The 26251-nt window shown below is 49.6% G+C and overlaps 1 protein-coding gene across 2 annotated transcripts; it reads right to left on the reverse strand.

The window, feature by feature from the left end:
• Positions 1 to 108: 108 nt before the first annotated feature.
• Positions 109 to 26214, reverse strand: GOLPH3L (golgi phosphoprotein 3 like). 2 transcript variants are annotated; one of them, XM_074981214.1, is made up of 5 exons: positions 26182 to 26214; positions 23636 to 23877; positions 9716 to 9847; positions 7584 to 7698; positions 109 to 4956 (listed from the first exon to the last, which is right to left on the reverse strand). In XM_074981214.1, exons 2-5 carry the CDS (start codon positions 23816 to 23818, stop codon positions 4529 to 4531), a joined length of 858 nt encoding a protein of 285 aa, XP_074837315.1. In that variant the 5' UTR covers positions 23819 to 23877; positions 26182 to 26214; the 3' UTR covers positions 109 to 4528. The 2 variants fall into 2 exon arrangements, with proteins under 2 accessions (XP_074837315.1, XP_074837316.1); XM_074981215.1 differs by having other exon boundaries at positions 23636 to 23837; positions 26182 to 26189.
• Between the last annotated feature and the right edge of the window lie 37 nt (positions 26215 to 26251).

Consider the following 26251-nt stretch of genomic DNA (forward strand, 5'->3'; position numbering starts at 1 on the left):
CTTTCCCTTTGATGCAAGAGGAGCCCATTTCTAGGGCTTAGACCGGAGTTCAGTCTCCACAGCCCATCCTTGACCTCTCTGCTAAGACTAGTTGGAAACCTAGCTGGGTGTACCACCAGGAGAAAGTCAGGATCTGGGCTGAGACCAGCCAACTCATTGCACAATGTGCCAGTAAACATAACCCTTCATTACGACGACAAACGAGCACCTGTCCCGCTCTGTTAAAAGGGTGGGCACCTGACAACCAGCACAACACCAAAAATTTAAAATGCTTTTATTCTTCAGGAGCCATTTAATCCACAGCAGCTAACAGCTACATCTGAACTAACCCCCAAACCCTGCAAAGAAATCAGTTCAGGGCCACTAAATAACAGGAGAAACAAAGAATCAGCGAGGAGAAAAATCAGAAGTTTGGCTTGTCCTGTAAAGATTCAAATTCTACTACCCCTTTGGAGGAAATCTACCACATAGGAAATGATAAAATATTGCAGCGGCGGAAGAATAGGGTCACCCAGAGCCGCCCTTGTCCAGATGTGGGGGGGCCCAGACATGCCCCAAAAAGCAATAAGTGTATGCGGATGTTAAAGTCTCCTTTACACCAGAGCAGAATCAGGAACCTCCCAGGGCAATTAACCTACAGCTACCGTGTTTCAAAGATGAATGCTCAGCCAAGAAGGAAGGTTATCTAGGCCCCGGTTGAACTTTAAGAACCCCGACCCCTACACCTGCGATGAGAGGGAGGTCTGATCGGCACGGGTTTCAAGCAAGGAGAGTCAGTGCAGGAGCTTGGTCATGCCAGCCACACCTGCAAATTTCACCTTCAGACCCAGAGCTTGCAATTGGCTCTTTGGACAGGGACCAGCCATTCCTTCTGTTTGTACAGCTTCTAGCACCTTGTCCATGACTGCAGCCCCTTATCTAGGCACTATCCCAGTGCAATTAATGCTCCCGTTTCACCCTAGGTCTCAAAGCATTAAAGAAGGTCAGTATCAGTCTCCCCTGTTATATATGCTTGAGGTTGCAGAGGCTGGTGGCAGACCCAGGAATAGAACCAACTTCCAGTCTGGTGCTCAACCCCCTAGGCCACGCTGCCTCAGTGACTTCAGGAGATGCAAAGGTCCCTCTGAATGGTTCCCATTGCAGTTTGGAGGCCTTTGTAGGACACGTTTGGAGGAACGCAAACCAGGTTTTACAGTCATTGCCCTGCATTGGCCACCCACTCATCAGCTGGAGACTCCCCCCCAGCTCCTGGGGTGGATTTCACTGCAGGATCATGGCCCGACTGGAGGGTTCCCTAACAGATCTGCACTAGGAATTGGTTCAGGGATGTTCTCTGGCCCATGCTATGCAGGTCAGACCAGGCAACCTAATACTCCACTCTGGCCTTGGAATCAACGGGTACATCTACACCATGGCGAAGATCGACCAGGTCAGAGTTGATCTTCAGGAGTTCAATTACCTATGCTTAGTAGCAATGTGTGAAATTGAACTCTGGTCAGCAGTCAACCCCTGTACTCCTCGATATCACCAGGAGTAAGGGAGATCGACCTCCCTCTGTGAAGATGGCCAGGTAAGTCAATTGCAGATGAGTCAATTCTAGCTATCAACTTACCTGCCTAGCGTAGGCCAAACCTATGAATCCCTCCCCCTCGAGGAGAAACAGAGCAAGGTTCTTATGAAAAAATGGGATTTTCACAAAATTGGCCTTTCTTCCAACCAAAAAACAACACGTTCAAAAAAGTCCTGGCCAGCTCTAGAGCTCAAGCCTTCAGGGGAGCACCCGCAAGTTGCCGACAGCCCTGCTTCAAAGTCTTTGTTGGAACTTGTTGAAACGCCTGTCAGCCAAAGGGCTAGAAAGAGATGGACTGAAATGACATCCTCACCCATCACCGTACAGCCCAGAAGGACCTAATCCCAAATAGCCCCCAACTCTGCAGATCCTCTTCAACTGCAGAGGCACATCCCATTGTCGGCTGACTATAGCCCTTCGGAACTACACACCGAGTCCCTGGGGTCCATTAAAAACCTAAAGGAAGTCACTCAAGTTCTTACCGAAAAACCCTGGGGGTGAAACGCAAAGCAGAGCTGAGGAGGCTCTTTCAGAGGATAAACACAAACACGAGCAGGCGTTCTGCAGGTCCATGACCGAGCCTGTGGGACGGGAATGCAGACCTGAATCTAGCCTCTGCATGAGCTGCGGTTAATCAGTGATAGAATTAGCACCTTGTAGGACGATGACAATATTCAGCCATTCTCCAGAACCTGCCACCCAAGACTGTAAGTTACACACCCCCAGCATAGAGTTTTCTCTAACACCTGATGGGCCTTAGATATTATCAAGCCTACTCTGAGGCAGGCTCAGAGAGCAGTGTCTTCGAGTGCAGCTCCTGCTTTCAGACCTGGAGGTCCCAGGCTGCTGCTAAGCCACGCAGCAGGGTGGTATTACAATAGCAAAGCGCATAATTGATAATGGATACAGCCTCCCAGCCACCCCACTGGGTCAGTGCTGAGGGAATTATTATTACCATTCCTATATTTATGGATTCTAAAGCCAGAGGGGACCCCTGGGATCATGTAGTCTGACCTGTGCAATGCAGGCTGAAGACAGGCCCTAAAGATGTTCCCAGAGTGGATCACTTAGGAAAATGACCAACTCGATTTCAAAAGGGCCAGTGATGAGGAGCCCACCACCTTGGGAAATCAGGCCAGGGGCTCGTTGCTCCCACCATTCAGAGGATCACCCCTCATTGTCCATTGGAATGCACATGACGGCGCCTGGCAGCCACTGGATTGTGTTGGACCGCTCTCAGCCAGAGGGGAGAGCCTGTGGTTACTTATCTGGTCCCCCTGCAGCTGCTTACAGTGCAATCAAGTCAGCCCTTACTCTCCTCTTTGCTACGCCGACTAGACTGAGCTCTGGAGTCTGTCACACCAGGCAGGTTTTACAACCCTTTCAGCAGCACCGACAACCACTGTGGGACCCAGGAGAAGATGTGTGTGCGCGTGTAGGGGTGGGGGCAGCTCTTTGCCTCCAGAAGAGGCGGAGCCTTGGGCAGAAGGGGAGGAGCCTTAGGCAGTCAGCCCTTACTGCTGCCCAGACTCTAGGGGCTCCCCCTACCCTCAGAACCACGCGGAGCAGCAATTCAAAGGGACCAGTGGCTCTGGCTGCATTGGCTGGGAGCTCTGGGCCCCTTTGAACCTCCAGGCCTCGGTGCTATTGCCACCCTTACCAAACTCCTGCCCCACCGGCAGGCCCAAACCCTTTTAACCATCCTCATATCTCTTCTCTGAACCCTTTCAAATTCATCAACTTCTGCCTTGAACAGTGCACGCCCACTCCGTATGCCAGCAGTCAAACCCAGAGGTGTAACTGCCTCCCTTCTCCTACCCCAGAAAGGCCTGCAGGGTCAGGGGGACTGGGCTCTGTGTACAGACATCTCTGTTATTTCTATCCTGGCTCAGCCACCAAGCTCTCGCCCTCCCACGCTGCACTGGAAGATCCCATCGGGTTGGTACCCAGTTGCCCATGTCCCCACCAGCTTTGCCGGGGGTGACTCTACTGAGCTCAGTGGAGTTCCACCAGAAGTCTCGCAGCCGTGACTCAGGCCCTGCCTGTGTACGGGAAAGGTTGTGATGCTGCCATGCTACGTAAAGGGGTAGCTGCAGCCACATGGACTTGAGAAGTCAGAATACCAATCTCTCCTACTCCAGCGGGACCCAAGAGCTGCATACCCACAGTCTGCAAGTACACAGCAGTGGGAGTGTCACACCAGGTCCAACTTCACTCTCAGTGATGTGGTCAGCCTGACCCTAAGTGACACCAGGGCCCTTTCGCCGTGCTCTGACAGCACAAGAGGTCCTGACAATGGTGGAAGCACCCCCTCTTCCCAGGCTAGAATGGAGCTGGCGTCCCAGCTCTGTAATAGCTTTACCCCCTATGCTGGAGAACCGGAGTGCATCTGTGGTACCCTAAAAGATGGCTATTTTCTGCTTCTCAGATCCTCCTGGTGGCCATGGGGAGCAGAGCGTAAAGTAGAACAGCTTCCAGGCTGCTCTAACTGACACTGGGGCCCAGGCAAGCCTCAGGACACAGAGAATGTGGAGATGGCTCAAACCCCACCCCCCTTCTCCATCGGAGCCCCAAGTGCAGGAACAGAGCAGGCCCCATCCACATGAGCTACCCCACCCATTGAAATCAATGGAGAGGAAGGAGGTGCAGAATAGGGCCCCACAGCAATTCTACATCTCCATGGGAAAAGAGACCGCTAACTGAGCCTTGAGCCAATTGGTTCCCAGTCAACCCCCACAACAAAGACCTTCATCCAGCCAAGTGTTGATGAGAAGAGGGGATGCATGCTTCCATACACATGTTCATCCTTCCGGCACAACCCCCAGCCAGGAGAGGTAGGGTGCGGGGGTGGGTGGATATCAGTCAAGCCCACGGGCCACAAAGAGCAGAAGTCCCGCTGGCCCAGCCCAGGGAAGCTCCCACCCAAAGTTCCTGTCCTATGCCAAAAGGGGCCTGGAGTTAAGACTTGTTAAAGGCTGCCAGGACAGCCCAGATCATCTCCGTAGCGCTGGCTTTGGTGGCCTCCACGTCGGGGTCCAAGTCCATGAGGTCCTTGGACCTGTTCATGGCCATGTCGTACTTGTCATCTGCCAGCGTGGTGAAAACGTTTTCCAGCACGTCCGAGGAGTGGGCCAGGACCAGAAGGGCCAAGGTCCTCCGGTCCATGCGATGGGGGTCGTTCACCCACCGGTCCAGGACGCTCTCCTGCAGCTTCTTGAGTAGGCGCTGCTTCTCAGTGAGGTTGGTGACGGGGTGGGTGGTCATGTCAAAGAGCAGGAAGTTCTGCTTCTCTGTGGTCAGGATGCCCTTCTCTACCAGGTTCTTGGCCAGGCGCTCCCGCACGTTGCGCAGCTGGTACTGCAGCTTGAAGGGGTTCCAGGTCTCACCTGCAGAGGAGGGAGTCCAGGTTTGCTCCTTAGTGGCCAAATCAAGGCAACCACCAGTCCCACTCCTACCCATGGAACAGTCCACAGCTCTCCGCTCGTGTACGTCTGTCCTGGGCTACAGCATCTCTTCTGCTGCCCAGTTCCCCCAAGACAACTTCTACAGGATCCAGTAGCTGGCCCCTCTGCCATTCCAGATCCCAGCTGCCCACAGCCGAGTCGATGCTCCCCAATACTGACCCACAGGACCCTCTGCTGTGGCAGCTCCAGGCTCCCCACTCAGCCCTGCCCCAATAGCCCTCAATCCTGACATGCAGCCCCAACCCCTCCTTTTATTCCATCTCTGGGCTCCCCACCAGGGTTCCCTGTAACCTAAGCACCTGCATGGCTGTCCAGGAGAGATTCAGGTGCAGCCCAGCTGATTAGCAGAGCGCCCACAGCACACACAGTGGGCAGCAGGTGTACCTATTGGAGGTGCATGTCCACACATGCCCCTGTGCACATAAAATTTATTCCACACATGGATGGAAAAAATTAGGGGGAACCCTGTTCCCCTCTCTGATCAGTCAAGGCCCCTCAATCCTGACCCTCAGCCTCAGAAGCTGCCCAGCTGCCCCAGTCCCAGGGAGAGAATCATGCATCGGAGCAGGAGGATTTAATTGCCCAGTAGGTCCAGACACGAAGCAGAGGGTGAGAGCATGGGGAGGTCTCATGTAAGCCCCAGAACTCAGAGTTCTTATGGCTCCTGTGCACTTTAGCCAGAGTCCCCTCGGAAAGCCTGTGAACCAGGAATCCACAGTCCTGAGAGCCACTGGGCTAGGGACGGGCAACCTCGGCTAGTGAGAGGGCAGCCTAAGTGCCCCTCCTTCATCTCGGTGGGCTGCAAGATTGTTGTAACCAAAACAGTCTCGTTGGGTAGGGTCGTTCTGCTCACTGCACTCGCCTACTTATAATCTGTGGGCTGCGCTGACTGGGCCACAGCAGCGCTCTGACTGGCTGCAGAGGGAGCACAGTGTTACATGCAACCAGCACACCCCTCACTTCACATGCCCTGGCTTTATGTGCACGTCACTTCAGTCACACCAGTACGAAAAAACTCCCCCATTGGAAACCAGCAGATTCTAGCCACCTTGTGCATGGGCAATGGTAAATAAAAGCTCTTGCAGGCCACACATAGAACCCCAATACCCCCACTGCAGTAGGCAAGGCCTTGGTGTGTGGAGCCCCAGTCTCTGCCTAACGCATGCCACCAATGCTTGACTTTTTAACACACTGGAGTCCTGCGGGGCAAGTCTGTCTGCCTGGGTTGGGACACGCCCCTCCCAGATGTGGTGTGGACTTACCCATCAAGGCTAAGGGCACATCTACCCTGCACCTGCACAGCTCTAGTGTAGATGCTCCCTGCCTCGGTAGAAGGGGTTTTTCTGCCTATGGCGCTAATCGGTCTCGCTGAGGGGTTAAGATCTAATTGAAGCACTCTGAGCACAAGAGTTCCCCCAGCCCGGAGCTGCACACCTTGAGGGAGCTAATGTGAAGTGTGGGGATCAGGCCAAGGTGAGGCGGAGTGTTTAGGAAGCAGAGCCGCAGGGGGAACTGCACTTCATCCAGTGTGGAGCTGGCAGCAAAGAAGATGAGCGTGAACCCATATGTGCAACCTGCTGGGCTGCAATCCAGTCTGGTCAGAGTTCACGTCAGCCCCAGGCAATCTGGTGAGGGGAACCCTCAAGGGGGGCACCAGACATGTGCCTCCCTCCACCCCAAGCCCCTCCCAAACCTTGTTCTACCCTGTTCCTCCCCTGCAGCACTGACGGTGTGGGGGATGTGACCCCCTTCATACCCCACACACGTTGCCCTGGCCTCTGGTGAGACTGGAGTGTGCCCTGAGGTACTGCCCTGTGATAGGCTGAGCACTCTGCCCCTCCAGCATGCTGCCCCGCCCTCACTGGTTTAGCCCTTAGGTGATCAAGCAGGAAAGACCCCTGGGGAGAGACAAAAGAACACAACAACGGTCACACTGGGTCAGACCAAAGGCCCATCTTGCCCAGTGTCCTGTCGTCCAACAGAGACCAATGCCAGGAGCCCCAGAGGGACAGAACAGAGCAGGTAATCACAAAAGTTAGCCCTCTCCTGTCATCCACTTCCAGCCTCTGACAAACAGGGGCCAGCGACACCGTTCCTACTCATCCTGGCTAACAGCCATTGATGGACCCAACCTCCATGAATTGATCTAGTTCTTTTTTGAAGCCTGTCAAAGCCCTGATGTTCACAACCTCCTCCGGTGAGGAGTTCCACAGGCTGACTGTGCGTTACATGAAGAAATACTTCCTTTATTTTGTTTTAAACCTGCTACCCTAGTAATTTCGTTGGGTGACCCCCAGTTCTTGTGTTACGGGAACAAGTAAATAACTTCCTTAATCACTTTTTCCACAGCAGTCATGATTTTATAGATCTCTGTTATATCCCCCCTTAGTCTCCTCTATTGTAAGCTGAAAAGGCCCCATCTTTTTAATCTCCGTTCATATGGCAGCCATTCCAAACCCCTCATTTTTGTTGTCCTTTGCAAAATGTGGCTATGGCAGAGCAGGCCCCCGGCAAGCAATGGAGGCTCCATTGAGACCTGGCTGTGATACCTGTGAGCAGCTCTATCCACGACTGGACAGTCTCTGGAGGCTCGGTGGCTTTGATGTGCTTGAGGGTCTCGTCAAGAAGGACGTCGCCGGTTGGGGTGTCGGACTTCAAGAGCACCTGGGAGGAGAAAGCAAGACATGCAGCTTGCTGTGGGATGACGGACTAGCTGCTCTGTCTTGGGATGACACGCAAGAAATCACCAGCCAAACATGGCTTGGCCCTGCTCGGCTGGGAGCCTGGCCATTGGTTTTACCAGTAGAGACTCAGGCAGCCTCTTTGACCAAACTGAGAGAGAGAGGGGACAGGGCATGTGTAAAACTCTGTGCTGCATGCCCCACACTGGGCCTGACCCAGAGAGGCTACAACACTGCCACAGCCTGTGTGGTGCAGCAGGGTACTCTTAAAGCCACTTAAGCAGAGGCAGAAAAAGTACACAAAAAGTTACTTGAGTAAAAGTGCAGCTGATTTCACTTCTGGATACTTGACTACAAAGATGATGTGATGCGTGCATGTGCACTTTTACTCAAGTAGTTTTCCAGACGGACAATGGTAACTTGTACTTAAGTGCACACCCCAACAGTTGCACTTTTACTCAAGTAACTTTTGGGGTACTTTTCCAACCTCTGCACTGAAGGAAGGAGGTATTGTCCAGTGGACAGAGCTCCCGGACAGATCCAGGACATCTGGATTCTGCTCCCAGCTGTGGAATATCCTTGTGTGAATTCAGTTACACCAAGTGCAGCTCTGAATGCAGGCAAGGGCTCAAAGTCAAGAGACACCAGAGTTATGCCAGATTTCTGGAGGTACAATCACGCGAGTGAAAGGAACATCAGGCCTATGCACTGGAAGGATGGCCCAATGGTCAGAGGACCCAGCTTTCTGAAGCTACAGGTTGAACCTCTCTGGTCCAGGACACTCTGGTCCAGGAACATCCATAATCCAGCATGGTTTTACTTAACCGGATGTCCACTTATCATGGGTCTGGCCAAGTTTCTCTGATCCCATAAAGTTTGTTTCCAGGCCCGAGTCTTGACTCTCAGCGTTCTGTACTGTTATGTAGCTGTAATTCACCCCTAAATGTCTTCTAAGAGCCCACTAAGCAGTGGAAGTGTTGGTAATGCTGTTAGACAACGCTGACCACCTGTGTTGCAGCAAATTCTCTGGTTTGGCACTGGTCAGGTCCTGAAGTAGCTGATCTAGAGAGGTTCAACCTGCAGTACATTCCCTGCTTTGCCACAACTCCTCCGGCCAGTCATTTGACCACTCGGTGCCTCAGTTTCCCCACCTCTGCAACGGAGACGACAGGTCTGCCCTGCCCTGCCCTGCCTCCCAGGGGCACAGGAAGGTAAATGCATTGGTAACTGAGTGCTTGTGTGCTGTAGCAATGGAGGCCGCAGGATTGCCTGAGACAGACACATTGCCTCTGGACGTAAGCTGCCATCATCCACATGAAGCGCCGATATTCCAGAGGCATGGGAAGGAGAGAGGTACCGCTGCACTCCCTCCAGACAGCTGCATGCCTGGCTCACACCTGACCCCAGTGGCCTCCTGGCCCCAGCCTATCACGTTCTGCCTCCAAGCTCTCAGCCCAGACACAAGGCCAGATCCCCACTCTGTGCCCTGCGCTGCACATCCGGAGGCGCTCTGTCGATTTCCAAGGAGCGATACCAGATTTACCCCAGGTGACTGGTCAGAACCAGGGTTCTCCCCAGTTCTTTCCATCGGTGAACAGAATAAATTTTGTTTTCTGTGCAACCAGGCTTGTGTGACTGTGCACCACCCATATAAACACATGCTGCCCACTGAGGGAGGCTGCAGACACTCTGCTAATCAGCAGAATCTCTCCTGGGTGGCCGCCCAAGCGCTCTGCTTACGGGGGAACACTGGTCAGAACCAGTGCGAATGGGCTCAATTCCCCATCACCCTGGGCTGTTGTTATGAGGGCTCAGGACGCGCACTAGTCCGGATGGCCACGTTCTGCATCCATGTCACACTGGGCTACGCAACTGCAGGACAAAGGGGAATCAGAGACTCAGGCAAGGGGAATCTCTCCCATGCCTCTGAAAAGGTGCGGGAAGACTGCCCTAAGCTAAGACGCCCTCCTTGCTGGCCCAACAGGCCTGGCACAATGTACCTTTCGGTCCAGCAGCCTCTTCTTCCGCATGGTGAGTGGCTCCAGCTGGATCCGTCCTCGCAGCGCCAGCTCGATGAGAATGCCGCCGCGCAGGCCCGAGGAGATGCAGTCGTTCCAGAAGGACGTGTAGCCCTGGAGTGAGAGGAACACCACCAGCATTAGAGACACTGGAACCCTCGTGGCATAGAGGCCAGATGATGGAGCTGTCAAGCAGGTAAGGTAGAAGTTGTAGGGCTCAGCCTGGCACAGACTCAGTGGACCAGGTGCTGGGGCCAATTCAGCGGCACGGCTAGTGCAAACGCTCTCTAAGCCGGCAGGAAGGAGCTCTTCCATTGACTTAACTATGCCAGCCCCTGCCAATGCAGTGCTGTCCACACATGGGCACTTAGCTCAGCATAACTTACTGTGTGTGTGCATGCGTGTGCATACAGCCTATCCAAGGCCAGATCTGCTCCATGAAAGAGCGTTAAAAGGCTGAGCCAGCAACCTGTAGTTTGCCTCCTAGAGCCGATCCTTCCTATATCAACACTGACCAGCGCGTCACACACTTGTCATGCACTTGCTCAGGTTACATCAGAACCTACTTCCTGCTCAACAGAGCATATGCCTGCTACAATGAGGCTTTTTTCTAGCATGTCCAGGAATTTATTGTTTGTTTGCAGAGCAAACAAAGCATCCTAAACCTAGCCTAACAACTGAGTAAGAGTTTTGAAAACTAATCTAACTGCAGCCCAGAAGACTTGCCAAACTGCTTCAGAGCAGAGCCCTGCCACACAAGCCAGAGTGCTGGACTACGACTCAGGACTCCTGGGGTCTAGTCACACTGTGCCACTGAGTTGTTACATTACATTGGTCAACTCACTTTGCCTCCGTTCCTCACTCCTATCTGGCCTATACATACCTAGGATGGTCCCCTACTATGCAAACAAGGCCTTGCTCTCAGAGGAGCTACTGTAGTGTAAATAAGTTTCCCACAGTTCTGCAATTCTGGGACTATTCCACATTTGAGAGAGAGAGTGAGTGAGTGAGCGAGAGAGAGAGAGGTTTGGGAGCAAACACCCCAACATGGAAAAGATTTGACAGGAAATTGTTAAGGTTTGTATAGACTCTGGGTGTGACTTGATAGAGAATTTTATTCCCACAATGGGCTGGGGGGAGGTGGGGAATCAACTAAACCCATCACAGAGCACAAGTTTCAGTGATATTCTATAGGTTTAAAGAGTTGGAATGTCTATAAAATTCTACAGGAGCTTTTCCATAAAGGCTCTTGCTCTCGGGACAGGGGTAGGGAGGGGAGATTGAGTATTAGACTGTAACAGTATCCCTGCTTGGTGCAGGAGAAGGGTGTAAGGGGTGGCTGTTAATACCAGATTATAGTAATCACATTCTTGTCCTTTGTTCTGCTCTTGTCTGCTCGCCACAGGATGAATTTTTCCACATCAGCACTAAACCAGGGGGTTGGGAGGGATGTGTGTGTGGTGTGGAACAAGCCAGAAAGACATGAAGCATCTTTTTTTTCAAGGAACCAGAACTGGGTAAGTGGTGGCTTTGAGAATGACCTAAGAAGCCATAACCATTTTCCATCACACCCACTTTCCCAGAGCTTACGAGATTTCTACGTGGTCTGAATAACGAGGCCGCTTAGGAAAACACTAAAGCCCTGACAACTTCAGACTCCCATGCCCAACAATTAGCTGCAATCAGAAATTGCTTGTAAGCCCTGTCGTGAGAGCACTCCTGGCTGTCCACCGCTTTATCTTTAAGCCCAAGGTGTACATCTCTGAACAGGCTTCCATTAAGGCTTAGATAACAGCGCTCCCCAGTGTCCTGTTCAGATTGCACTCTGACTAATTACATTCTGTCTACTTAAATCCACCAAGTCAATTTCCAGCTAGCGATGGTATTACTTGCTTGCTTGGAATAGGAATGTCCTAAACCAGGAGTCGCTACCTGCAGTTCCAGAGTTCCAGAGCCACATGCGGCTCTTTAAGGACTCCTTTGTGGTTTCCAATGCTATAATTGCAAAGTGCAAAAAAAAAAACAAAAAAAAAAAAACACCCTCCTGATTATTTCTGGTAAATGGTGAGCATCTAAAAGTCCAACAAATGAACAACTCCTATCTAAAGAGCAAACAATACGTGATCTCGAAATGTTGGATAACTCTGCTTTTAATATGAGCAGTGCATTGTGGGATATGGTACAGTGTCTGTGTTTTGATCATGTTGCTAATAAAGTCTTGATTTTGAAAAGGAAAAGAAGCTTGCAGCATTCCTGCTCTGAAGGGCAACACGCATTTTAAGAAAGAAAACTGAAATTAAACATGAAGTAAAATTGGCATAATTAAAACAGGTTTTTGGAGTGAAAGTCAGGAAGACAGTGGCACAAACACACACATGTAGAACTGAGCCATAGTGATGGCATCTTGATACAAACGAGCGGTCTGGAAAACATCAGTGATAAGAAGCTGCCGATGAAGGAGGTTTTTCCAGCAGAACCATGGCTACGCTGCTTGTTTTCTGGTGGCAGCAGCCTCTGCCAGCAGGGCGATCTTTCGTGCACATGCAACTTAGCTCCACAAATATGCAACATGAGCATCCATTTGCATTTCTGAGACTGCTCGTTTGCATCAAGCTGCCAGCACTACGGCTCAGTGTAGCCCTAGCTGTAAATTGTGAGGAAATAGAAGATGTAAAAAGTCTGAATATCTGGCAGTAAACCATGGATCGCATTACAAATTGTTGTGTGCGCACTATTCTTAAAAGAAGGGTTACAAAAAGAATGGTTTGATATTATTAAGGACTGTCTCGTATTCACTTGTATGGCGGCTCTTGAATTACTGAGATTTTTACCAAATTTGGAAAAAAATGGCTCCAGCTATTTTGGTTGCCAACCCCTGTCTTAATCTGTTGTGTAGCACAGCTGCGTGCTGTTACACAGCTGCCGCCTTCCACCCTAGAAGTGGCTGCATTTCACTTGTGGGTGGCAGCATAGCTGACAGCCTCTGTGGATACAAGGTAACGTGGGGGAGAGCCCCAGCTCTGCATCCCTGGAAAGGGGTGAGGCTGGGGCAGATGGGGCAGGCCTAAGGGCAGAAAGAACAGGCCTCTGCACTGCCTGGAGTATGGTGTGCCCCCCCCCACCCAAACCCCAGCCCTTAGCATTGCTCATAGTGCAGAGCCTGGCATGCTAGTGCAGCATTCTGGTGGCAATTTAAAGGGCCCAGGGCTCTATTGTGGCCATGGCTGGAACACCAGGCCCCTGGGGCAATTGCTAGAAGACCTCCAAAGACCAGATCCTGCACTCAAAAAGAAATACAGGTCTGGGGAAGGCGGCAGAGCTACACCGGTTTACACTAGCTGGGGATCAGGTTCCGTATATCAGTTCATAGTCACATGCCCAGGTTTCTAATGCACTCCATTACCAGCCCTCCTTACATTATAGCTATGAGACACAGCCATTCCGATCATGCAAGATTCACCCCTTCTCAGCACAAGGTTCCATGTGCCTGCCAGTGCAGCGATTCCCAGCCTTTTCAGTCACATTGATGTCAACAGAAGCTTTGCCATAGACTTAAACAGCGCTTGCACCAGGCCCTAAAGTTAGTTGAAAAAGCACATAATAAAAGCATTTGCAGAACCAGGGGCAGGAAGGGTAAAGCCTGAAACAGCTTTCAGGACTTTGAGCTCCAAATGGATCGTTAAGGAAAGATGAATTTGCTGAGGCCAAATTATGAGGATTCTAAATGGAATAATAATTTTTACAAGTCTGCATTTTTTTAAAATGTAATGTTCTGCAGCCTACAATGGCTTGATTTATAGCCCAAAAAAGATATTTAAATAGTAAACCTTGACACAGGCACTGGGTGTATTTGGCAGTAAGGAACCATAAAATGATATAACAGAAAGTTAACTTGTGTTTGTTTTCTTCATTTCCTCCTGGTAGGAGATCAAGCAGTGCAGGAATCAGAGTTCACAGGATTTGCTGCGTCTTTTCTATCCAAGAAACTCTCCCTTTAAGCACAGCTTTTTGCTACCCTGAGAAGGGTTTCAAGTTCACCCCTTTATTTTCAAAGCAGGGTATGTGCAATCTTTGCAATTCTCTCCACGTTTGGCTTCAGGATATAAATACCAGACTGACTGCCCACCGCCCAGATGGCTTGGATGTGAGACAGAGAGCTAGTGAAACTGGAGAAAACTGATAGAGTGTCGTGGGGCTTCCACACAGAAAAGGGGCAATATTTTCTTTCTCCCATCCCTCACCCGCTGCCATTTCTTGTTTGGTCAAAACTTTCCACTAAACTTTAGACTCCATTATTATCACCTCCGCATGACTCCAAAGGAAGCCTGGGCAGCTCACAGGCTGAGAGATGGTTGTTCTTACGGCTGGCACATCAGAGTTGCCAGGGATCTTAAAGTCAAGTGGTTTTCTTTCAACTTTGGTCCAAGTGGACCCTCTGCAGTTGAACCTAGCACAAGACACCCTAGACCCACCATACAGAGTATTCTGTGTGCTGAACCCATCTCCAAACAAGGGCTGGCCAACCAACAAGAATGCCACGGCAGGAAACATTTTGAGATTTTAACATTTGTTTCCATTCTGAGGAGGGGAAAATCCCAAGATTTTGCCATTTTATTTTAGAGGTGGTGGGGAAAGAACATAGAGAGACAGATGGCAGCTGACTAGACAACTGCCTAGTGACCATGGCACTCACTTAGGGTATGGGGAACCCAGGTTCAAGTCGCTGGTCCAAATTAAGCAGAGAAGGAATTTAAAGCTGAGTGACCCACATCCACAATGCCGCCCCTATCCTCCAGGCTAGCAGCCATTCTAGAGTCTCTCTCCTTCATGCACTTGTGTGTGTGTGCGCGCGCACAAACTCCCGCCGCTGCCTATCTTCCTTTCTGGATCTCAGAAACCCCCTGACAAGTTTCATGTAAACTGTATCTTTTCTTACAGGGTGGTCCGTGGACTTGACGGAACTCCAGGGAATGGGCCCCACTGATTAACTCTTCCCCCTTCCTCACTCCCCCTGCTGGGGCTAAGGCAAGCTCCTTCCCTGGGTGTTCCACATGGCTCCCAGAAATAGCCGCCAGAGCCCTGAGGTACATCTGCGGCCAGGGAGGCTCTACGTGCTGCCCCCACAGCGCCCATTGGCTGACAACCACAACCAACAGGAGTTGCAGGGGTGGTGCCTATGGGCACATGGGAAGCACACCAAGCCCCCCTGGCTACCCATGTGCCTAGGGGCCATAGCGAGGTAGCAGCTACTTTTCTGGGAGAAGTGGTGAGTGCCACCAGGAAGCCACTCCCACGCCCAAACTCCCTCATGGAGCCCAGACTCCTCAAGATCCTGTCTCCTGCCCCAGTCCTCATCATCCTCCCAACACACCCCAGCCTGGTGAGAGATTGGGGTGAATGGAGGGAGTGGGGCCTTAGAGAAGAGGCAGGCCAGGGGCATGGCCTCCATGAAGGGGTGGGACAAGGGGTCCCCAAAATTTAATTCAAAATGGGGGTTCCCAGGATGCTAAAAGTTGAGCACCGCTGGTTTAAACCATGAAGTTTCTGTGAAGTTCAGTTGCCACAAATGGGCCTTTTGTGACAAGCGCCTTTGGGGTGAAAAGCTCCCAACTGGCTCCACTTGGAGCGTAGTAATGAAAAACAGGTGATATTTATTCTCCACCGAGTACCAAGAGGAAAAGTGAGGTGCAACCTGGGGAAAACGGCTGGCCCAATGACTTAGTGGAAGACCTGGGCACAGAAAACAGACGTCATGGATCTTAGACTGGTGCCGTGGTGGGTGGAGGACACAATCTCTAGAAAGAGAAGACAATCGAGTAGGAACATACATAACATAGAACGTTAGGGCTTTGGCACGATCCTACATCAGGAGCTCCCTTTTTGTCACATTACAGAAAACTGCTCACCAGAGCGTCTCAGTATCAGACCTACACTCAGCCCATCCCAGTAGCACATGGATTCCAGGAATATCTGTTGCATGAAGTGAGTAAGAGAAAGGACTTTTGAGAGCCACCAGCCAATTTAAAATTGGGAAAGAGGAAGAAATTCAGAGAGTGATGGGGCCATTTATAAGGATCTCAATCCCCCCACTCCCCCCAGACTTGGTCCCTTTCCGATTCATTAACTCAACAGACAATGAATGCCACTTCCCTACAGAAGAGCAGTGTTGCAAGAATCGGTTTGAATGAGCCATTAATTAGGAAAGACGGCTACATTTTTCAGCCCTGACCTCAGAGGAGAGGATAACAGAGTTTCTCAGGGCTGGGTGTATACTAGAAAATGAGCTTAACCCAGGAACTGTCACTGTGAAAAGTCAACACCCTTGAGCCATTAAGTTAAACCATTTAAAGTCCCTGAGTAGACAGCAGTAGATCAATGAAAGAATTTTCCTGTCAACCTCATTACTGCCTCCTGGGGAGAAAGATTCATGATGGGAAAACCCCTCCTGTCTTTGGATCATTTCCTAAACATCTCTTGGGAGGACAAGTGCATGAACACTAGCATCCTGGAAGAGCTGAACATGACCAGCATTGAAGCTCTTATCATTTACCAACAACTTCGCTGGACTGGTCACGTGGTCTGGACGTCTGATCAGCACCTCCCAAAACAGATTCTGCTTTCCGAGTTTGAGAAGGACAGAGGAGCGTTGGAGGCCAGCGGAAGCGATAGAAGGATGTGCTGAAGACACACATGAGAAAGCATGGCATCAGTATCGACACTTGAGAGAACTTCGCCCAGGACCATCCCCAGCGTAGAGTGGTGATCTGTGAGGGAGTGGCACAATTTGAGAGGTCGCGCTGCAGTGCAGACAAGGAGAGGCGGAGGAGAAAAGAGCAGCAAAAACTGTTCTGTGACCCTCCAACAACTACCTACACCTGCCCCTGCTGTGATAAGACCTGTGGCTCCAGAATCAGGCTGGTCAGCCATCAACGGACTCACGAATAAGAGGGTGACATGAAGATGGCGAACTTGTTGTGGAGCGACTGCCAAGCAGTTGAAGTGCAGACATAGCCTCAGGCCTGTTCTATGCATAGAACACAACTACGTCAATTTGGAGGAGTGCTCCACAGCCATGCCTGTGTGGGCACAGTGATGCTGACAGAAGCATGTCATTCGTGTGCGTGTTCCTAACCTGATGGGAGAACTCCTTCCGCTGGGACAGGATGCATTCTACCCCGTGGGGTATACACTGGCATAGCCATGGAAATGGAGCTATGCTGGTGCAATGGTCTCTGTAGCATGGATAAACTCACTGAAGGAACGTGCTGCTGCAATCTGCAAACAGAACAGCACACACCTTCCTGGACAGTAATCACAGGACACCCTCCCTCTGAGCCACTCCGAGCAGCCCCAGGGACACGAGGCCAGCTCCTTTGTCAGAAAGGAATCATCATTTTGCTTTTGAACACTAAGTGCCTAGGGAAAATCCTCCCCAGTTGCTCCTCTGCAGTCAAGGCCAAGCCTACATGGTCTAAAAAGCCACGGGACAGGCAATGTGCATCTAGGGTTAGAGAAGAACAACTGGGAGTCAGGACTCCTGAATTCTAGTTCCACACCTGAGAAGAAGTGTGGTCAAGTGGTTAGAGCAAGGAATAGCCCGTCAGGACTCCACTAGCAAGCTCTGCAATCTTGAATTGCTTGCTCTCTGTGCTTCCGTTTCCCCACATAAAATTAGCCCCCTCACAAGGGCACCTTCAGCTTGAGCATAATGGAGAGAAAGAAGACAGAAATTCTCTGCATTGGCTGTCATTTTGTTTCTGGTTGCAATTTAAGAAATTGACTGATCTCCGTAGAGCCCGAACTGATTATCTGAGGCCATGTCTACACGGAGAGTTGCTTTCGAAATAATTTATTCAATTTGTGCTATACAAATTGCGTAAATTATTTCAAAATTCCTTATACTGAAGTTGGTGCTGCCCAAATGGCATCAGATTTCAGAATGAGTGGCTATTCCAAAAGTTCTATTACCACTTATACAATGAGGAATACTGGAATGGGAATATCATGCTCAGAATGGCAGCACTATTTCAGGCATGGGGAAATGCCACGGCATTGCTATTTCAGGATATATTTGTATCCTGAAATAGCATTCGCCATGTAGACATCGCCTAAGAGACCCCATCCTGTCCTCAGATTATGAATCACAAATGTGAGAGGGTATTATAATTATTTATTTGCATTATCATAGTATTTAGGAGCCAGACATGGATCAAGAGCCTGTGGTGGAAGGTGCTCTATATCAGAGGTATTACTGTAGCACTTAGGACATAGATCAGGACCCTATGGTGCTAGGTGCACGACATTAAGGATATTATGGTAGCACCTAGGATCCCCAGTCACACTAGATGCTGTGGTGCTAGGTGCTGTACAAATCTAAAACAAACAAATCCCTGCCCCAAGAAGCTACAATTCAAGCCAAAGACAAGAGACAATTAGGGGCTGCTTGTCCTGGCAGTCTCTATACTAGAGATGGTACAGAGCATTTTCACTTCAACTGTGAAATTCACTTCTACTCTCGGTTCATCCAGGCCTGGGACTTGCCACTTTCAGAGTGCAGTGTGTGTGTCATAACCTTTTCACTGCAAACAGAGATTCTCCCCAAGCAGCCAGGTGACTCAGCCCTTTGATATCATTGAACTTCAAGTTCTCTCTTTGCCATCCCCAGGCAGTTCTGAACAAGCCTACGCCTGCAGCTCACTTAAGCTACCTAATTTTTGCAGCCTGTCTGCAGGCCTCCCAGTATCTCCTTTACATCTTCTGACCTTCTGCCTCTAGCCATGGTCAGGTGAGAGACCTCTGCCTGCTCTGTATGTGAGTCTTAGAGATGGTCTGAAAGTCCATAGGACATGTGGTCTGAAGCAGAAGTTCTCAACCACCAGGGTGCATCAAACTTCCTCAGAGGCCAGCGTGGTCTGGCACACAGAATCACAATGCTATTTAGATTTGGTCTGGCTGCCCCTCCAGTGTGCCAGATGAGGTGGTGGCCACGCCAAATCTGCACGAGTGGCATTGCCACCTGGTGCACAGGATCACAACACGCATGAGCACTCACCAGTGCTGAAACCGAGTCTGCCCTGAAAATGGGGTGGGTATTGAAGCATGTGCTTGGACATCATTTCCCAGACGACACACACATGGACAGCAGGGTCAGAAGACTGATTTATTTAAAGCAGAATACCCTTTGCTGGAATCCACATATTACTGGCTCCAGATCCATCTAGATTAACCTAGGAAAGTGTCATTTGATAAGGGGGAGGAGGGGAGAGTGGTCACCATACAAAAAGCGGGCAGGGCTAGGGGTTCACAATTCTAAAAAAGGTTGAACATCCCCCAGGTTTAAAACAACTGATGTTGGGCTAAAGTGGAGGAGCTCAGCACAACAAGCGTTAAGGGGATGAAAGCTCACAGCGCTGCTCCAATGACATTTGCACCTGAGCAGCTCTCACATATTTGCTCTCTGGGGTTAACCCCAGCATCCAGACTATACCGCTGCTTGCCTATAACTTCCTATTTAAATTAGCAATCCTGAGATTTTACTGGTACTACTTACTGAATCAGAGGTCCTGCCATGGAGTGATTAAGCAACGTCTGGTACCTGCAGGGCCTGCTTACACATACAGGACGTACACCTAGGTCAATGACCCGTATGTACCTGGAATGTTGCAAAACCAAGCCTTGAAACTAGTTTTCCAGAGGTGCTGGCTGCCACTAAAGTTACCAGGATGCCCAAAATGCCTGAAAAATCAGCCCCCTTGTTTTACAGGGTTTCAGTCTGGAGGACCACGGAGGCAGCGTGACTTAGTGCAGTAGGACTCAGGAGACCTGGGTTTTGGTACTGGCTCCGCCACTGGCCTGCCCCTGTGCCTGTTTCCCCCTCCATACAACAGGGAGAATGATCCTGATCTCCTTGGAGATTTAGGGATCAGAAGCACTATAGAAGATCTAGGAGCTAATTTTTATTATTATTTCAATGCTATATGCAATGCAACGCATTATACCCAACTAAAGCCACAAACACTGAACATATAGGCTGTGTCTACACGTGCCCCAAACTTCGAAATGGCCATTTCGAAGTTTGGGGCACGTGTAGACACAGCCATACTCTCTTCAGGCTCAGAGGAAGGATTGCCTAATGGTGAAAGCACCAGTCTGAAATGCAAGTGACATGGTTTCAATTTCCTGTTCTGCCACAGACTCCCTATGTGACACTGGTCAAGTCCCTTAGCCACTCTGGTGCCTTGCTTTCCCCAGCTGGATAACAACCCTGCCCTGCATGTGCAGGGTGTTTGATAATAAATAACATTAAAGATTGCGAGGCGCTCAGCTATTATATGGTGCGGGGCCCAGAAAAGTAACTGACACATGAAGCATGGATCTAAGGAAGCAGGCAATCCAGCGTAACAGCGTTTGGAACCAAGCTAGCTCTGTCTTGGTTTAGTCCTTGGTGGCCCTGTTGTCCACATCACATAAAACCACCTTCGCAACTGGCCATCTCCGCAGAGGAGCCAAGAACCGAAGGTGGGGGGGAGAGCAAAGTTGCTGAATGGCTGGGGGAAGGGGTGGAGTGGGGTAGAAAGAGCTGGGGCAGGGTCATGGGGACCACCCTTTCACACATTAGAAAGTCAGTGCCTATGGAAGGGAATTACTAGGGATTCCCTTCCTGTCCTGTGTCCCTAGTGAATATCTAGGGCAGATATATATGCATGTCACTCCACATTCAGCCATTAGTTAACTTATGTGTGGAATAAATTTTGTTATGTGCACCACGGCATATGTGGATGTGTACCACCAGTAGAAACACATGCTGCCGGCCGTGGGCGCTCTGCTAATCAGCTGGGCAGCACCTGAATTTCTCCTTGGTGGCTACCTGGCACTCAGCTTTCAGGGAACATTGACTGAGACTCATAAAATCACAAGAGGTGACATGTATTTGGTGCTTTAAAAATAAAATAAAAAGGCTTATTTCATATAATAGAGAAAAGAACTAGTTCCAGCTCCTGTGGACTGCAGAATGACACCTGAGACCATGCCTTCTAAATGCTGCATCAGAAGATTTTTAAAACACAATCTCCGTTGTAGAGGGTGCAACTCATGATGTTAGAACACTTAAGGGTGGTAAAATGCACACTCTCAAACTTATATGCATGAATAATCCTGGTGATTTCAAATGCAAGTTTAAGGCATTTAAGACCCAGATTCTAAGCCCCACAGTTCAGGTACTGTACCTAATTTGGTGTTTGTACAGAACCTAGCACAACAGGGACCTGATTTTGGTTGGCAGAGCTGGAACCAGAACTCAGGAGTCCTGACCTACAGTTTCCTGCCATAACCCCTTTGCAAATTTTGTAAGTTAAGGGCTACCACAGTTGAACCACTGACCCTGCCCAAACAGCCTCTGATAGCTGGTTACCACGTTAGCAGCCACAAACACAGGCAGGCGTTTTCAGGAGCCTTGCAGGCAGAAGTTCTAAAGCATTCCTTCTAATGACTGAGCACCGCCCCATTCCATAGCAACAAAAAGGTATGGTCTAAATGGCACCGGACTGCAGGACAGTTGCAGGCAGGAGAGATTGGAATAGCCATTAGTAAAGCACTGAATGCCTCATGCTCTGATCCCTCCAGATCCAGTTTAAGGCGTGCAAGAAGGGTCAACTTGACCAATAGCTCTTTCGGCTGAGGAGCAGCTATCTGGCTCTCCTCATCATGATTTAGTTATATTTAAGGCCCTACTTGCTCATGGGATGACTGTCAAATAATCGGCAGCTGAGTTGGGGACAAGACATGGAAGATCAGTGAAAAGTGATAATGGACCTATATTTATTGAGGTGATTTGGAAAAGCCAGAGAAACCCTATACGTTTAAGAAATTTCTGCTGGAGCAAAATAAACCTTCAAACATTATGTTATTCCTGCAAATTATTTTTGACAACCAGGCATTGTGCTGTAGCTATATTACAGTTATTAATAAGCCCCAGTCACTACTACCTCGGATACATGGAGTTCTACCGTACTAATGGCGTGGGAGGTGTGCGAGGGGTTGTGTGCATCGCAAACCTCAACATGTATGCAAAATCGTGGGTGGGTACAAACTAAGCAGATTGAAATCAAAACCACTGTGGAACCCAAATATTACAGGAGCTGCAATACTGTAAATTAAGTAGGGCCTTGGTCATATTATGATAGGATCAAGCAGCCTTGCTGTGCCGGTACGGTAGAGTTGTCCAGTGACGGACAGTCCCTTCTTGAGAAAAAGATTATAAACAAAAAATAATTATTTGAACTGTGATAGTATTTAGAGGCCAGATCTTCTGTGTACCAAAAGATAAGACAAGCAAAGGGTGGGAGAAACTGCTATTATATCAGTTTTACAGATGGAAAAATGTGGCACAAAGACTAAGTGATTTCCCCAAGGTCACAGAGAGAAATGTGTGGCAGAGCCACTGCTGGATGGGCTGCCAAGTCCCAGCCCAGTGGTTTAACCCAAGACAGAATTTCCTTTCTGACTTTCTAGTATTGCTAAGATTACAGACAAAATGATGGAAGGAAACTTTCAGGGAGACAGAGCTACCTAATTCCACCAAAACAAACAGCACACTTCCCCCCACCCTGAAGTTTCAATATAGCTGTATTTTTAACTCTCTCATGCGCTAAAAACAAGCAAACTGTGAGCACTATTGCTGTGTGCTGCTAAACACCTGCTGAGTTCCACCTCAGAAGGGCTTTTCAATCAGATAATGGAAACATTTATTTCCTGCAGGTATATGGATATTTTAACCCCTCTGTAGGGCCAGAACTTGCAGCCCTTTCTCCCACTGGGATCAGGTTTTGCATTCCCCCAAGCCTAAGAAAATCCTGTACCCTACACAATTTCACCTGCAATATAGATTTGATTTCGCATCTGCCACAATGGATGAGTGCGTCTGTTCTTTGGAAGTACTTTGGCATGTCTAGCAGCTGTTGTGATACTGCGCGATATAGATATGGGATGTGTTCCTGACATTATAGTGCAACTGGAAAGAACTCTTGCACACTGGGTCAAGGAGTTCACTTTTCGGAGGCCATTAGGGGGAGCCGAGAATTCATGGGTCCTATTTACTATTGTGTAAGGGCTGTTTGCACAAACGCAGTAGGCACAGAGGGTCTGCAAGCTGGTATAAACCACCGAGAACAGCTATGGTGCAGGAAGCTACTGTGCAGGAAGCTGTGGTGCAGAGAGCAGGAAGGTGTACAGCCAGATGTGCCCCTGCAGCAACCCAGGGTGAGTTGTCCTGCTGCAGGGCATGAGCAGACCAGAGACAGGAGGGGGCCCAGCTAAGATGGACTGATAGTTAGCAAATCTATGTGCCATTCAGGCAGCCCCAGCCTTCACTGGAGGCTGAACTAGCCCCTGAATAGATGAGATGTAAATTACCTCTCCTCTCTGCGTGTGCACAAGAATGACTCTGCACCTTGTAGTGGGAGCCCAGCCCAGCTTAGCTCCCTCCAAAGGGCTCACAAGTTTCTTGCACCTGGACCCAAGAGGATCAGGCAGGAAGCAGGCAAAGAACCAATCACAATGTCAAAATCCCACAAGAGCCGCCCACTGCAAGGCGCTACAGCAGTGGTGAGTCTGCCCTTTGGAGAACAAACCAGCCAGCATCTCAGGCTGGAGGGAAAGATCCACCAGCCTTGTTATCACGCCCCTGGTGCTGAGCTTGAAGCCGTCCCACAGATGCTGAAGTGCCCCTTTACACAGAGGAACTGCACTGGCTCTGCTGCAGAAGGTGGGTCTCTGGCTCCCCAGAGAAGGGGGCAGGAACTGCTTCATGCAGCACTTCCACACAAATAAAAGCAGAGCAGTTAATTCCATCCACAGCACTGCCCTCAGTGCAATAACAATGCTGGCTGCCAGAGACCAGGTTACCTCCTTATCCTTCAGTCCCAGGAGCAGCACCTCCTCCATGAGGGTTAGGCGGATATCTTTGGAGTCCCCGGAGTCCTCCTCATCTGGGTTTCTGTCTTTCAGGGAGTTCTCCTCACCCTCCAGCTTCTTGTCGGCATTTTTGCCCCCATCAGCACGCCGCCCTCTGTGAATTAGCGTTGTCATCCTCTCCCACGACCAGGAGCTAGCAAGGGCAACCACACAGTGTCGATGGGGTGCACCGGCTCTAGAGAGAGAGGGCATAAGGCACTAAACTTACCAAAGGCTGGAATCCCAGTAGGGGCATAAGAACATAAAACATAAGAATGGCCATACTGGGTCAGATCAAAGGGCCATCCAGCCCAGTAGCCTGTCTGCCAACAGTGGCCAGTGCCAGGTGCCCCAGAGGGAGTGGACCAAAGACAATGATCAAGCTATTTGTCTCCTGCCATTCATCTCCAGCCTCTGACAATCAGAGCCCAGGGACACCATTCCTACCCTAAGCTAATAGACTTTTATGGACCTAACCTCCATGAATTTATCCAGCTCTTTCTTAAATTCTGTTACAGTCCTAGTTTTCACAGTCTCCTCTGGCAATGAGTTCCACAGGTTAACTACATGCTGAGTGAAGAACTATCTTTTTTTAGTTTTAAACCTGCTACCCATTAATTTCATTTGGTGTCCCCTAGTTCTTGTATTATGGGCACAAGTAAATAACTTCTCTTTATTCACCCTCTCCACACCTATCATAATTTTATATACCTCTATCATGTGCCCCCTCAGCCTCCTCTTTTCTAACCTGAAAAGTCCCAATCTTTAGTTTGGAAAAGAGAAGATTGAGGGGAGACATGATAGCGGTTTTCAGGTATCTAAAAGGGAGTCATAAGGAGGAAGGAGAAAACTTGTTCTTCTTGCCCTCTGAGGATAGAACAAGAAGCAACGGGCTTAAACTGCAGCAAGGGAGGTTTAGGTTGGACATTAGGAAAAAGTTCCTAACTGTCAGGGCGGTCAAACAGTGGAATAAATTACCAAGGGAGGTTGTGGAATCTCCATTGCTGGAGATATTTAAGAACAGGTTAGATAGATGTCTATCAGGGATGGTTTAGATAGTACTTGGTCCTGCCATTGGGGCAGGGGGCTGGACTTGATGGCCTCTTGAGGTCCCATCCAGTCCTAGTGTTCTATGATTGTATGATTCTTTTTAGCCTCTCCTCTTATCGGACTTGTTCCAAGCCCCTAATCATTCTAGTTGCCCTTTTCTGAAACTTTTCCAGTGCCAGGATATCTTTTTAGGTGAGGAGACCACATCTGTACACAGTATTCAAGATGTGGGCGTACCATAGATTTATATAGGGGCAGTAAGATAATTCTTGTCTTATTTTCTATCCCTTTTTTAATAATACCTAACATCCTATTTGCCTTTTTGACTGCCTCTACACACTGTGTGGATGTTTTCAAGGAACTATCCACGATAAGTCCAAGATCTCTTTCCTGATTAGTTACAGCTAAATTAGCCCCCATCAGATTGTTAGTATAGTTGGGGTTATTTTTTCCAATGTGCATTACTTTACACCTATCCATATTAAATTTCATTTGCCACTTTGTTGCCCAATCACTCAGTTTGATGAGATCTTTCTGAAGTTCTTCACAGTCTGCCTTTGTCTTGACTATCTTGAACAGGACAGCCTTCTCCCTTTACAGAGCTGATATTCTTAGTCCAGCGCTGCTGGGGCAGCAAGCACAAAGCAGGAGTGGCTGCACTGCACTGACTGTGTGTGTTTAGAAGGCCAGATCACCCCGGATCATGCAGGAACAAAATCTGCATATCGGGAACAGAAAGTCTGGCAAACAGACAAGACCTGTCCCATCTGTAATGGGAAGAGGCTGGGAGCTTGCCTCACTACACCCACTGATGGCATGGTATTTGCACAGCACTTGAAATACCAGGCAGACGCCCTACACTACCCATATGGAGACATGGGGTTTTCAACCTTTCTGGCTTCATGGATCTAGGCTATTATGGCTTTTGCCAGAGGCCCCCCCCCCCGCCATTTCTTTTGGGAGGGGATAAACGTAGTGAGTAATATCCTACAGGAGACAGGGAAAGAGAGGTAGTCTGGGGCTGTTCATCCTGGTCTAACCTTGCCAGCACCCCAACCCCTGCTTCTCAGCTCTACAGTTTCTAGGGCCAGAAGGCCCCCACACACTCCCTTTTATAGAAAGGAGCTTTTGTTTCCCATGGCTGATGGGACTGCATGGCTCAGTTTGGAATGAATTTAAAGGAAACGAGGCAAAGGCAGAAATGTTTCCAATAGCTCCTCCCCATGGTGTGGGTTGGGTGGCAGGGAAGAGACACAGGGCCCCCAGCCCCAGTAGCTCTGCCAGGCAATCTTAAACACCAGCAGGAAAAATAGCAATTGCGTTATTAAAACTTCCCCTCTGAAATCTATACATTAAATGAGCGCACTGTGAAAATCATCAGTGATTTCCCCTACAAGTAATGTTAGCGCCTAAGAATTTAAGGTTGTTGGGGATTTTCCCAGCCTTACCTGTGACTCTGATCTCGTCTCCTGGGAGGCCTCGTCAACCGCTTCTTCCCCTCTGCTTTGCCCGGTACTA

The sequence above is a fragment of the Carettochelys insculpta genome, chromosome 30 (assembly GCF_033958435.1).
Source record: "Carettochelys insculpta isolate YL-2023 chromosome 30, ASM3395843v1, whole genome shotgun sequence".
NCBI lineage: Eukaryota > Metazoa > Chordata > Testudines > Carettochelyidae > Carettochelys > Carettochelys insculpta.

Coding starts and splice junctions, on each gene's coding strand:
- GOLPH3L (XM_074981214.1), bottom strand. CDS start 23,818: ATGACAACGCTAATTCACAGAGGGCGGCGTGCTGATGGGGGCAAAAAT. Junction 9,848..23,635: donor TGGGACTGAAGGATAAGGAG/GTAACCTGGTCT, acceptor CTCTCACTCCAG/GGCTACACGTCCTTCTGGAA. Junction 4,957..7,583: donor GTGGATAGAGCTGCTCACAG/GTATCACAGCCA, acceptor CCTCCTCTGCAG/GTGAGACCTGGAACCCCTTC.